Source organism: Siniperca chuatsi, linkage group LG10 (genome assembly GCF_020085105.1).
Source record: "Siniperca chuatsi isolate FFG_IHB_CAS linkage group LG10, ASM2008510v1, whole genome shotgun sequence".
Classification (NCBI taxonomy): Eukaryota; Metazoa; Chordata; class Actinopteri; order Centrarchiformes; family Sinipercidae; genus Siniperca; species Siniperca chuatsi.
In genome coordinates, this window is record NC_058051.1 from 23,668,737 (window position 1) to 23,682,531 (window position 13,795).

At 37.3% G+C, this 13,795-nt stretch overlaps 1 protein-coding gene across 5 annotated transcripts in view; it reads right to left on the reverse strand.

The window, feature by feature from the left end:
• Nucleotides 1-4,028: 4,028 nt before the first annotated feature.
• Nucleotides 4,029-13,795, reverse strand: part of LOC122883259 (microphthalmia-associated transcription factor-like) — a 29,261-nt gene continuing 19,494 nt past the window's right edge. For 2 of the 5 annotated variants that reach the window (XM_044211656.1, XM_044211658.1), the window contains exons 3-10: nt 10,636-10,851; nt 10,420-10,515; nt 9,480-9,597; nt 9,036-9,128; nt 8,865-8,921; nt 8,592-8,667; nt 6,701-6,848; nt 4,029-6,041 (exon numbers count right to left, since the gene is read on the reverse strand). In XM_044211656.1, the coding sequence (XP_044067591.1) occupies nt 5,646-6,041; nt 6,701-6,848; nt 8,592-8,667; nt 8,865-8,921; nt 9,036-9,128; nt 9,480-9,597; nt 10,420-10,515; nt 10,636-10,851 (1,200 nt within the window). In that variant the 3' untranslated portion in view covers nt 4,029-5,645. Of the gene's footprint in view, nt 6,042-6,700; nt 6,849-8,591; nt 8,668-8,864; nt 8,922-9,035; nt 9,129-9,479; nt 9,598-10,419; nt 10,516-10,635; nt 10,852-11,774; nt 11,937-13,795 lie in introns of those variants that run through there. The other 3 variants (XM_044211660.1, XM_044211659.1, XM_044211657.1) reach the window with 3 other exon arrangements.

Below are 13,795 nucleotides of genomic sequence, written 5' to 3' on the forward strand. Positions count from 1 at the left end.
AAAAACAAACAATAAACAGAAATAATAAGAAGACTAATGTGAATTTGGTTCTTTCTTTTATTGAATATTGATAAATTAGTATTTTGTGATAATAACTTGTGAGAACAGGATTCATATGGTGTGAACAAGTTATTATCTTGTTGCCCAAATTAAAAAATTATCTTTCAGGACTTCAGGAGCTCCTGGAGTTTCCCACAAGCACTTGAACGCAGCATCAAGAAAGGCAAAAACAGTCCCATCTTGCAAGTTTAATAACAAGATTTCTAAGAAATAAAGGCAACCATACATTGTGTAGAAGCAAGCATCAGCATGCATGTTGTGACAAAAAACACTTGGTTGCTAAAGGTCAACTGAAAGGACTCCTCTGTAGCTACAACTTTCTAAAGATAGACGCTTTAAGTGTCTCACAACCAAAATTTAGGCTGCTACATGTTGAAACATTATTCCTACACAGCCAGTGCTCCTTTGAACCTCCATGCTGGTGCAAACCACGGCTGAGAGTTGAAACCCAGCTCCCTCCAAACACCCCAAACCTTGGTTTCTACTAGCCTCTGTCTATTGGCTCAGTCTGTTAAGGCATGTTGTGAGTGCTAGGCGGTCAATATCAACATGTCCCTGTAGTGTATGTTGCCCACAAGAGGGGGCTGCTGACAACAGACAAGAAGGGCCGCATCATCCAGTGCATGCTGGGCCTGGAGCAGCCTGTGTGGCCCCAGGACTGCACACTGGTGCAGAAAATCCCTCAAGGAGCATCTTAAGCTCTGCGCTAGCTCTCTGAGTATTCCTCTCGCCACAGGAGTGGGATGTGCAGGTATAATAATATACCATAAAACCTCTCTGTCAACAATCTTTTGCCTTGCTTACATCTACATTAGAGTGTGTTATGAACCATTTATTAAATGTTTGTGTATTGCTTATAAATGCTAAATAGGGGGAGTAAAGTGTTACCTTATTTATAAATAATAGATCTTTACAACAAAAAGTTAGCCTTAGCAGTTTTAGATTACATCTAAAGTCGTTAGAATTAAGATTTTGAGGAAGAACAAGCTCTACAAACAGTCAAATAAAACTTTTAATATTTCTCACATGACAGTTTCCACATTGAGTACTAATGAGTTTGAGTTCACTAATCTGAAACCAGTGTGTACAGTAACTATTGCTACATTCATCTCATATAAACTGTAAGAATAAGAACAGTAACAACATCAGCAGAGAACATTGTCTGCATGAACCACAGAAATGAGAATGAGCACAAGAGATGGCTCTTCATTAGTGGTTTACCCATAATGTGCCATAATAATGAACAGCTGTAAAGATTCATTATGAGAAATCTGTCATAGTGATGGCTTTAAATTAAGTGCCATCACCATCCAGTCACATTTTAGGGTTTAGTTCATTTATCTATTCCATTCAAAAAAAGCTGATCTGGGTTCAGGCAAAGGGCAATGTTACAGGCCTATGTGTATTGCACTATTAAGGCTCAGTACGTGGGATTGGTGTCACCATACGGGCCATTCTGCAGTCCACTGAAGCTGTAATTCATCTATGACAAACAAATCTCAATTTAAGGTCCACTTACTAGGTTGTTCCGGGCTTTCAACCACATCTCATGGTCTTAACGATAGAAGTTACATACAACTTCACTTTCATGTGACAGCTGAGCTATCTCCATCTGTTGATGAAGACTGTGAGATGCAGTTGAAAGCTCCAGAAAAGCTATTATTATAGTAAGTAGAGCTTGAGTTAATTTTCTTTTGTCAAACTACTGTTTCCAAGGACAGAAATTAACTTTCACAATGTACTTCACCTGTTTGTAGTTTATTTATGACCTGATTGCCATAATGTTTTAGGTATTGCTAGTAACTACACAGGAGAAACACCGCTAACAGAGGTGCATCAGCTAAGCTGTTAAAAATTGCTATTTATATCTTTATATACATTTATTGTATATCTAATTTTGGCACTCATCACTTTGAGCTACATATAGTCTCAAAAGGATGCTGAATATTCAGTACAACTTTGGAAACACTGCCTTCAGTGTAGAATTTGACCTTAATAAAGATAAAACAAAATGCACAACCACCCCAAAGTGTTCAATATTAAATAAATAAATAAGAAATTATGAAATAAATAATCACATGAATAAACAAGTAAAATATAACAAGACTAAGAGTCTACAGCAACAGCGGTGCTTTGAGCTAAATTCTAACGTTAGCATAATGTTGACCATGTTCACCATCTTAATTCAGCATATTAGCATACTAAAATTAGCTAATTAGCACTAAACATAAAGTAGGCTACAGCTGAGGCTGATGGGAATGTCATTAGTTTTGCAGGTATCTGGTCATAAATCAAAGTATGGGACAAATTAAAACTATGACCTGATGATAGCGCTTGATGAAAAGTTAAGGGATCGCCAAAGTTATTAAGTGTCTTAACCAAATGTCATGGCAATCCATCCAATAATTGTCAAGTAAAAACCATAACTGTCAACCTGCTGGTGGTGCTAAATGAAAAGTCAGGGGATCACCAAAATAATTAGGATTTATCCACTCGGCACCAAGAATGTCTTACCAAAATTTCATAGCAATCCATCCAATAGTTGAGATATTTCAGTGTGCACCAAAGTTCTGGACCCACTAATTGACATTGCCATGGCTAGAGCCACACCGCTAGTGAAATACTTCTATAAATGATTAAAACTCAACTCATTACTATGAAATGTTTCATCATTCTTATTTTCATAGCCTTGCACTTTCCCCAATGACACTTTTTATTTCAAAATGCTCAAAATTCATGACAGTGGAGGTTCAGCCAATCATATGCCTCCACCCTCTCAGCAGGCTCAACAACTGCCAGCTAGCCAACCAAACAGATTTAAGCTCCATCTTAAGAGTTGTGTCTTTCTCTAAGGAATAACTTTAGAAACACAACATTGCCAAGATAACTGAATTAACAAGTTCTACTGTTAACACTGGCTCTTCACTTAGATGCTGAGTAATAATCCAAGTTTACAAACCAACCTAGCTAGTTAGCTAGGTAGCATTTGTAGCCACATTGTGCTAAATAAACGTAGAGGTTAGTTACTGTGTCTGTGCCATGGTCTGTGCACTCTGCTTGGTTGCTGCAGCAGCTGGTAAGCATTAGTTTTGGCATTGTCGTTGCTCTGGCTAATGGGAGCTAGCTGGCTAAATTTTGTGGCTGTTGTTAAGCCTGTAGGGAGGACTGAGTGACGGCTTGAGGGGTGGTGAAAATCTTTCACATAAGTGTCATCAGGGAAAAAATTAGATTTGTTGAATAAAAACAGACTTTTGAAAAAGGGCACTTTGAAATACAAAAATCTGTACAGAAGTAAATACAAATAAATTAAACACTGTTACTATAAAAATACTAATGATGAAATTACATTTAATAAAAATTATGGGTTTTAATAAATAAAAAATAATTTCAGAATTCATTGGTTTATTTATAGATTTTATTCTATTTACTTTTATGATTCTTTACTTCATAATGTCTTATTTATTTATTTAATACTGAACCTGGGGGTTCCATAATAACAAACCCTTTCTTGTGGTTCTTGAGTCTGAGAGGCTTATAGTGTTATCTTGTACTGACAAAAGGCTTTTTCCTACTGCTTTCTAATATACCTTGGCACTCCTTAGTTAATCCATTAAGCACCAAACACCAGTAAAAATATTAACAAAATGTTGCATCACTGTCTACAACTCCTCTCACATCACCAGGATAACACAAACAACTGTAAGGCACTTAAATCAATTAAAAAGATAATTACTTTGATACTGTTTTAGACTAATTCATAAGGAGATCACATTGTCAAGACATGATGCTGCTCTGCAGGCACAACTTCAACCATTGCATAGTTTAACAAAATGGAGGCTGTGCTGTAACAGGGCTCTCAATGTATGGCAGTTATTAACAAAGGCATACTTATGCAATGTGCTACAACTGTTGAAAACAAACTGCTGAAATATACAACAACCGTACACCATAAAGAATCTACAATCTCATACAACATTCTGTATGCATTTGAAAAGCCAAATACAATAGTTAGTTTATGCTTAGATAAAAAAAGTGAACAAACCACATTTCATTTTACAGAGAGGTCATTCCAGTGTTTTGACAATGTCATGCATTTCAAAAAAATCCCAAAGCAGTCTCCTTATACTCCTTGGCAATATAAATGTTCACATAATGGAAAAAAAACATACTGAATGTGAAATGTCACCACAGTGGTGTAAAAAACAATAATTTAGGAACTTAATGGACAAGTATAAAAATGAGCACTTGCATCAACACGTCTGAAGTATTACACTGTGTATGCTGAAATAGTAGCGGTTCTGTTAGTCTGATCACTACAGACAAGAATACAATAAAAACTGAATTGATTCATCTTTCTTGCATTAATCACCTATCAAAGATTAACAGAATTATGTAACAATCAGATCTATCAAGTGAAATCAGCTTCTTGTGCATGTGTCAGGGCTACAACAGGCTTTTTAATTTCTATTTTTGGCTAAGATTCTATTAGTTTTGAGACTGTATTATAAAAAATATTTTATTTAATTCTTAAATGTAAGTATTTCAGTGGTTTTGGCAGTGAGGAATGTATACGGATAATATATCTGGTACACACTGCTGAGTAGACAGCACTGGATGGTTAAAGGATGCATCTGTGTGGTGAAACCTTTCTCTCTTGTTACTGGATTGTTGTGCTGCTTCTTGCTCATTATGAGACTGAATAAAATACTAAACTTGGCCATTATCAATGCTGATTTTGTTCATTTTAATTATCTTGAAGGAGACATTTTAGCTTCATATTTTTTAATGTGCTTTCATTTATTAATATCTCAGTTATTTCAAAAAGGCTCTTTTAAATGCCTTATTATAAATTCATTTTTTGAGGGGAATGTGTACATAAAGTCATGTTTACATAGATACATAAATAAGATCAAATCTACAAAGGATTAATAGTTGTCAAAGAAGAAATTTCAACTGGAAGACTGACAAAGACTCAGCTAACAGCCAAAACATATGCATAGCAATACAACATCGATGTTTACACATCTTAATAAGGCATTGACACATTCAAGTTCAATCTAAGACACAAGGAGTGTAAAGCACTATAGTAATAAATAGATTTTTTTCTTCTATTATTGCTAGTGATTTAAAAAGCAGTGTTCATCTCACCACATTATATCTACATTTCTGACCATGTTTTATAACTTCCCTAGATTCTTTGGAATCAATAGAAATAAACATAATCTAGCCTCTATCCAAAGATAAATGCATATTTTTTTTAAATATAAAAACTTCTATTTTTGTAACTCATTGTCATCAAAGTATTGATTAAAGCAAACATACTTTATAATCAGTCCTTGAAATCAAGGTTGGGGGCTTGAAAAGACAAAGATATCACAAAAGACCTAACAAACAAAACATGAATGGAAAAGATTCAATTCATGTAAACAGGGGTGGGGGAGAACAAAAAAACACAACAAAAACAAATGACACGAACATGACAAAGCCTCTCCAGCAGCTTGGGAGTGTGGAAGCTACTGCCAAGAACACTTGCAGCAGGATGGAGGGGTTGGAGATGCAGGTGAGGTGTCTTCCAGTTGGGGGTGCTAACAGCCCTGCTCATTCTCATCCATGCTTACACTGCTCTTACGACTGCTGTCCTTTGAGGCGTCTGGGGAGACGGACGAAAGCAAAGGGTCCCCCCCTCTCACCGGTGATAAGGTGTCTTCCATGAGGATGTCGTTGAGTTTGGAGGCCGGCTTGCTGTGAACGCTGTAGTGGCCCTCAGGGAAGTTAGAGTGGCCTTCGTTTAGCTCCAGGGTGCCGGGTGGTTCTGGAGTGCAGGCGGGGTGGTGTTGGTGATGGGGGTGGAGTGTATACAGGTCCTGGTGACAGTCCTCCAGAGCGGTCTCCTGCTTAATGGCCCGGGCTCCAAGTTCAGCAGAGCAGAGTGCTGAAGATGTGATGGCCAGACCGTGAGCTCGTGCCTGCATCTCTAACTCCTGCAAACCACAGAGAGACACACACAGGTTAGTCAGTGAAGAGTCTCAGATCCCTGTTCTGTTTCACTTGCTCTATGGGTGGTCAAGAATAAAAGGTAAGTTTCCCCCAGGAAATTCTAAATAATAAAATTATAAAACCCCGCCTGACTGATCCGTTTGCCTTGACTTTTCCCACTTGGAAAAACTTGGAGGGTTTCCCTCTGTTAATTGTAGTCTAAATAATTACCACAAAGCAAACACACAATGTGATAAATTAATCAATCAATCAATCAATCAACGTCAGCTGAGCTGAATCAAGCAGATCTGGACGCCTCTTGTCTTGTGATCAATTAGTTACTAGATGATGGTCTCAACAGCCGCCTCCCTCCTTAAATATGTGGCCTTTGCTGTGTGAATTAGTGGAGTGAATTAGAATTCTGCTCATTTTCCTTGAAGCTTGATATTTTTCATAAAACTATAAGAATTCCTTCTGACTTCAGTGGAGGCACTCTTTATTTCAGGCGAGGCCCTTCTCTCTACTTTCCATTCACACTACACATACTGTCGTTTTCCTTCTAGTTTTATTATTCGTTTATGATAATAGTAAGTAACCATGCAAATAGTATGGTTATGATGCAATTCTACAACTCCTCCAATCACTAGACATCATGAAAGTTTACCTGTATCCTCAACATCAGATGTCGATTGGCATGCTCAAGCTTCTTCTGGCGACTCTCCAGCTCCTTGGCCCTCAGCTGTTCCCGCTGTAGCTTCCTGATGTAGTCCACTGATGCCTTCAGGATGGTGCCTTTGTTCCAGCGCATGTCCCTGAAAATCACAGAGGAGCCATTATTTGTACATCCTACACTCTCTTAGATCCTATAGTTCTGATGTGAGACAATCAGCAATCACAGAAAAAAATCAGATTGTAGCTTTTCATTAGACTCAGACTGCTATAATAGACCACTCCCTGCCATTTAGCTCCGTTCAGTTAGAAAAACAAGAGACAGAAGAGACTAATGAGGAGGAACAAGGAACAGAGCTGCTCCGGAGGTCACAGAGGTGACTAGCAGTTACAGGTCTGAGTTTTCTGTATCTAAAATGTATGCCTAGGACGTCACTGAGATCACAAGCAGTCATAAGGATGACCCTGAGCTCCTGGAAGAATTGAAGGTTGCAGTGGGTAAAATTGATTTTTACTAGAACAAATGGGAAAAATCCCTATTATAGATCCAACGTCTCCACAATTATACTGAGAGGTGTTATGGTTTTAGGTGTGAAGTGGTCAGAAGCCTTAAGAGAAGACACATGTGGGTTTTTGGTGATTGAATTGATGAATTCAAATTTACAGTAATAAATTAATACTAGTGTTGAAAAGTTCTAATGCTAACAAGTACATGTACTGTATGTTTTCTTATTCATTATGTGCTATCCATTATAAGAACTATGTTAAGCCAGATCTGTTTGTAAAAGGCAGTCTCTGAGTTCTTGTGTATGTAGGTGTATGTGTGGGAGGAGCACCCAGCTGGGGTTTAGCAAAACAACCATGGGTGGATAGACACAATACAAGAGGCTGCAGGGATCTTCCAAGAACCACAGGCAAGGTCAAAGGACACAAGCGAAAAGAGTATAAGTGGTGCTTTTATCATTTTGTGTGTAATTTACATTTGTATATTGCATTTATATGGTATGTGTGTATCAGTGTATGTATGATGTGTATGAGTTTATCCCTTTAATCATTTTGTGATTGATTTAACTGCTTAAATTATGTAAAACCAACAGATCTATGTAACTAAATAGTCCCACTGATGAAAGGATAGGTTCACACTTTTTTGTCGGCCAAAAAACAATACTCACAATGTAAGAGACGGGAGATAAAATCCACAGAAATACATTCTAAAGTTCAGCTGAAGCTAATATGAGGATTCAACTGTGACACAAATCAAGTGGGTAAATTCAGATGTTCTTTTTGGTAAAAAAAAAAAAAGTCCCTCTGTGTGTTTCCTTGATTAGCTGCAGTAGACTGATGGTAACAAAGGGGATTTTGTAACTTTGGAAGATACTGACTTGATTTATCTAACTAAGACTGCTGAAGCCTCATATTAGCTTCAGCTGAACTTTAAAATAATTTTTTGCACAGACCTGGGTTCTTGTATTACATTAAAATCACATTAGTATGGGCATGTGAGTAGTGTTGAGACTGACTTGAAAAAATCATTTAACACTCCTTTCAACACGGTTGTCTCTGAACTAAAAAATACATTTTCCCACACTTGTTGCATTGCACAGGCTACTCATCCTACATTAGACTGATGGCTGGACTGGGTGTACGTGGTAGCCAGTAAATATAGCACAACTATGGGGTGAATTACACATCTGTATATATGTATTTTTTCCTCAATTATTTTCATCTACAATTCTATTTTTCCTGCTTTTTCTTCGTATGATTTCACTTTTTAAGTGACAAATGGTGAATCTTGTTGTCAAGGAATGTTACTAATTATGTTCTGCAAATCTGTCTTGAATAAGAAATAACAAAAAAAAAAGGAGAGTGAAGAAAAAGTAACTTACGGGTCATTGGATTTTGGAATTAAAGTTCCCAATTCCTTGATTCGATCATTGATGTTGAACCGCCGTCTTCTCTCAACTACAGAACAAAAACAGAAGAGAAAAAAAATTAATGATTAGCTAATGAAACACCATCTGAAAATTTTGTTCATGATTTTTTACAGTGTAACAAAGAAGATGACACTATGGCAACCATAACCACATCTAAGTATTTTCAAACATTCACATTTACGGAGAATATAATTAAGAGCAATTAAAAGTGCAATTAAAACTCACTCAAATTATGGTTATCCTTCTTCTGTCTTTCTTTTGCCATAGCTCTTACCTCAGCTTCTGAAACAAACGTTTTATTGATCAATAAAATATAATAAAACAGTGCAGTGCAAGTATCAAAAATGTGCAGCAGGTAACTTTTACATTTTTGACGATCATTTTAACGAAACGTACCCACAGGGAACCCTTCAGGCCTTTGATAGTTGTCAAATTTGCCACAGGATCCAGACTTATCCAGCATATGCATGATGGCTGGGGACTGTGAAACTATGTGATAGAAAATGTTGTTTTCAATATCGAAATGTGCAGAATGGATACAAATACATTTCAAAAACATGTCAGTCATGTACAGTCAACATCCCCACACAGAGGAGGATTATAAGAACTGGACTATTAATAAAATGCTAGATTATGGGCTGCACAAAGGCCTGGAGAGTAGAGCTTCATATGTATTGATGTATGTATATGCATGTAGCCTTGATGTTTTCTATGCAACAGAGAAGCTGAATGGATATTACTGTTTTTTGTTTGTTTGTTTTTTACAGCTGTAAACATCTGATAGATATATTTTAATTAAAGAAACCAAGGATTTAAGCTGTGACAGACTGCGCTGCTTACCAGAGTATTCCCTTTTGATGTTGGGCAGGTTAGCAGGACAGGAGTTGCTGATGGGCAGACCTTGCTGGGACATACCCTGATTACCATACATGTCCATGAGGTTAGCAGGCACAGGGATCTGAGGACACAGAGCAAAGACATTAAGCAAGGATCAGCCCCCCCCGTATAGATGCTAATCAGCATCACAGGATGAGCATGATGGGAAGGGTGATGACATACAACAGGCTCATTACACAGTGAGAAAATAAGCATAATGTCACTGTTAAAGGGATATTCCAACATTTTGGGAAATTCACATATTTGCTTCCATGCTAAGAGTTAGATGAGAAGATCATAAACACTCCTACATCTGTAGGCTAAATATAAGGCTACAGCCAGGAGCCGCTTAGCTTAGCATTAAGACTGGAAAAAGCTAGCCCGGCTCAGTCCAAAGGTCAGCCAGCACCTCTAAAGCTCACTAATTAACACACTATATCTCATTTGTTTAATCTGCACACACACACACAAAAGTGTAAAAGTGACAATTAAGGCCAACCATTTCTTGGCTGGGTGCAGTGATTTCCTTGAGTCTGTTGGTTGCCTGGCAACATCACAGTGACGAAAAGAATTCCCAAAATGTCTAACTATTTCTTTAAATTTGGGCAAACAACTGGAGATTGTTGCTCCTCCTGGTAGCACAGCAGAACTAACTTTAACATTCAAATAACTGTAGCCACTTAGTTTAAAGCTAAGGCAAATCAAATATTTTGTTTAGATTCCCCAATATATAGAGATTTTATTTTTTCAAGCACAACAGAATATCATAGAAGAAACTTAGATTTTTTGTATCCCAAAACACACCAAACAAAACGCCCTCATGTGATGACCTTTAAAATAGTGAAGTGCTAGGTCTGTATAAAGGCTCAGTGTTGAGGATGAATTGACGTAAGCACAATCATACCGTGTTAGCCATCTGAAGTCCTGGGTCCATTAGGCTGAGGATATCATCACTGTAACTGGACTCCAGACTAATAATGTCATCAATGACATCATCCATCTAAAATAAGAGGACGTACCAAAGGACAAAAGACGTATAGATAAGTCTGATTTAATGAGTGCAAGATCACAAAAAGGTAAAATCGGTTTGTGTCACTGAAAAGCTGTGATAAGACCTCACCTCTTTCTCGCAGTTAGTGTTCAGGGTCAGTAAGGCCATAGGGCTGTTGGGCGCGCTGTTGCCCGGCCCTGGCGGCATGCCCCCGTGGTCAGAGGACTGGTTGTGGCAGGGCAAGCTCAACACCTGAGAGCCAAGCTTTCCCAGGTACCGCTTCACCTGCTGCTGCTGGGAACGCTGGATGTGGTATTTGGTTGGGTTCTCCAGGTGAGTCTGGACCTATTGGTGGAAAAAGAAGGAAAAAGGCAAGTGAGCAGAGTAGCAAGGTGGGAAAATGAGTAGAAAAAAAAAAAAAGAAAAGAGAGAGATTTTTTAGTGGCAGGAGAGATATTGGATGTGTTGATGGTTATAGAAATGTTGCTGATAAGGGAAAGTTAATATCAAATAATCCCACTTTAAAGTGCAAATATATTATTCTTGTAGTCACATTTCATGTGTTTGGCTATGTAGTCTTTTATTAGATTAAAAGACTCTAAATATACCTCAAAGTCTTTCCTGTCCCTAGTATTGCACACTGACTATAATATTAAAATAGACTTGACACAGGTTGCATTATGCATTTTTCTTTTGAGACGCTGTCAAGTGTTGTTATCCCGAGTCTTAGCAGAAAACAATTTCTGTATTTTTTATACTTTCTGCTTTTCTACATTTATAGTCCACATATTTTATGTAACAAAATTTACACGCACACCCATCTCTGCACTCCCCGGTTGTGGATACATTTGATTTCTGCGGATCATTAATTCTCACACAGCATTAATGATTCAGATCAGCTGCTGCAGGCAAATTCAACAACTTCAAAAACTGAGACACTGTTTGTCGGGCTGAAACACATTTTAAACGGAGCAGTTCCAGCTCACATATGGAGTCTATATTTAAACCATCCCGTCTATTGCCTGAATTTTTTGATGCAATGACTAACAGATTCTGTGGTTTATAAAATAACAACAGAAAAGATAGTTCACTAAATGTAGACACATAAAACATGTACGAGCATGCCTCAGCACTGTTGTGGTTAATGCCACAACTGTATTGGCTTTAAGATTAGGTAGAATTTAGTCTCATACTATCATGTTATTTTCCATGTATAGATAAAAAAAATACCTCTTCTCCAAAAAAGATAACTTTGATTTTAAACATACCTCATAAGGTTGGTATCCAAGCATCTCAAGCATCATTTACAGTAAACTGATCCGTCCAATTTAAAAAAATAAAATAATTAAACCTCTGTTTAACTTCTATCTAAACTAAGAAGTGCTTTAGCTGCTTCCCTCTTGGTTGCACCGGAACACTAAGCCTGCTAGTATGAGGACAGACACATCCTGCTCATCTTTTAAAAGGCAAGAAGAGTAATTAGTTATGCATGTCAGGGAATGTTAGCACAATGAGCTTTTTCAAATTTTTGTTGTTTTATGTAAAATCTGAATTTATTCCTTTATGGTGTATCACTTGATGTCAGGATGTGATGCTAACAATTAGTGTCTTTGTTTTGCAAGGCCACCCCTTTTACTGAAACTTGCCTGGGGCTGTTACTTTGCCGCATCCACTTTTTTTTAACCCTGTGGATGCTAAGCGTGCATTCCCAGTTCAACACAGCACAAAGAATAAAGTCTGTTACGTCCTTGTTTGTCTGCATCTCCCCGTGTCTCTAAATTACATTTTTAAAATCGGCAGCAACAGGCATACTGCATCTCAAAACCAATGAATAACAGCCTCGGCTACTTCAGTTTTCAAACTGATGTATTTATTCTGCTTAAGCCCAGAGGATTTGGGTTCATTAACAGAGCCGAGGAGGTCACAGGCTCTAGACGAACTCTAAACTTCTTCTGACATTTCCTCTGCTTCTGTGAAAACTCTGCACACTGCACTAGACAGTTGAAATCATATGGTTATTGAGCAGATATATAAATAATTAATTCCCAACAGCAACTTATTTCTGAAAACATGGAGCCTAAGAAAAAGAAAAAAATGCATTGACTTCTTGTTCTATTGCTGAGCTTGGATACTCAATATCTGTGGAAACTGACTGCTAATAAAACATGGCGATGATGAAGATAACATCATCTGACTTAACACAAGTCCACATGAGTGCGTTTGTAATCATGCAATGTAACATTTGAACGTTAACCGTGTAATCTTTGGAGAGTGAACTGTACACTAGTGTGACCTAGTTTATCACTTGTCACACCTGTCGTCTCTTTGCTTGTACTCCTTTAATGTTTTAAATACTAAAACAATTCAGGTCAGGTTATCTGACAGATCTGTCTGTCTGTGACAAATTTCTCCACTTCTCACCAGAACAGAAACTCTTTTTTTCCATGCTCAGATACAGTATCATTGTTCTGCAAGGGATACTCATGTGAGAGGCACATTAACATATATCCCCCAGGTATGACTGAGATCACCTTGAGTTGTAAATCGTCATTACAGGGGCTGACACCACCGAGGGGGACATACTTACAGCATGCCAATGACTCATTAAGAAGAGCCATATCAATAGAATCCTTTAGTCTTTACTTTGTTCATATTATGGTGTTTAACTCTTATATAATGTTACTGATAATAACTGATAACATCTTCAGGATCATTTACACTATTATCAGATCATCAACAACCACCAGCACGCAGGCATTGCTTTATCAAAAACTATATGCTTTATACATTATGGGCCACAGTGACGATATACTTGAGCCATAAATTAGCAATTATTTGCACTCACATGCGGAAACAATGGATAAACATACTGCGAAACTTTGTTAACTATAAGCCATTTATCAATTAAACTGTGACTGAATTCAGGTTGGGTTGACCCTGATACAAAAGTTGGCACAATACCCTGAGTCTAATAAATCTCTTAATGTATCTAATTCAATTTAATTTGAATTTCTCTCTCATATTGTGTGTGTAGGGATTTGTCATTTGTATTAGGTCTGTTGACTTTTTTTGATTAATCTGTTGATTATTTTTTCGATTAATTTTCTGGTGAATAAAATGTCAGAAAATAGTAAATAAATAAATAAATAAATAAAAAAGCCCATCACACTTTCCCAAAGCCCAAGTTGACATATTCAAATAGTTTTGTTTGACCAACAGTCCAAACCCTAAAGATATGTATATTAATATCATAGAAGACAAAGAAAAGCAGCAAATATTCACATTCGAG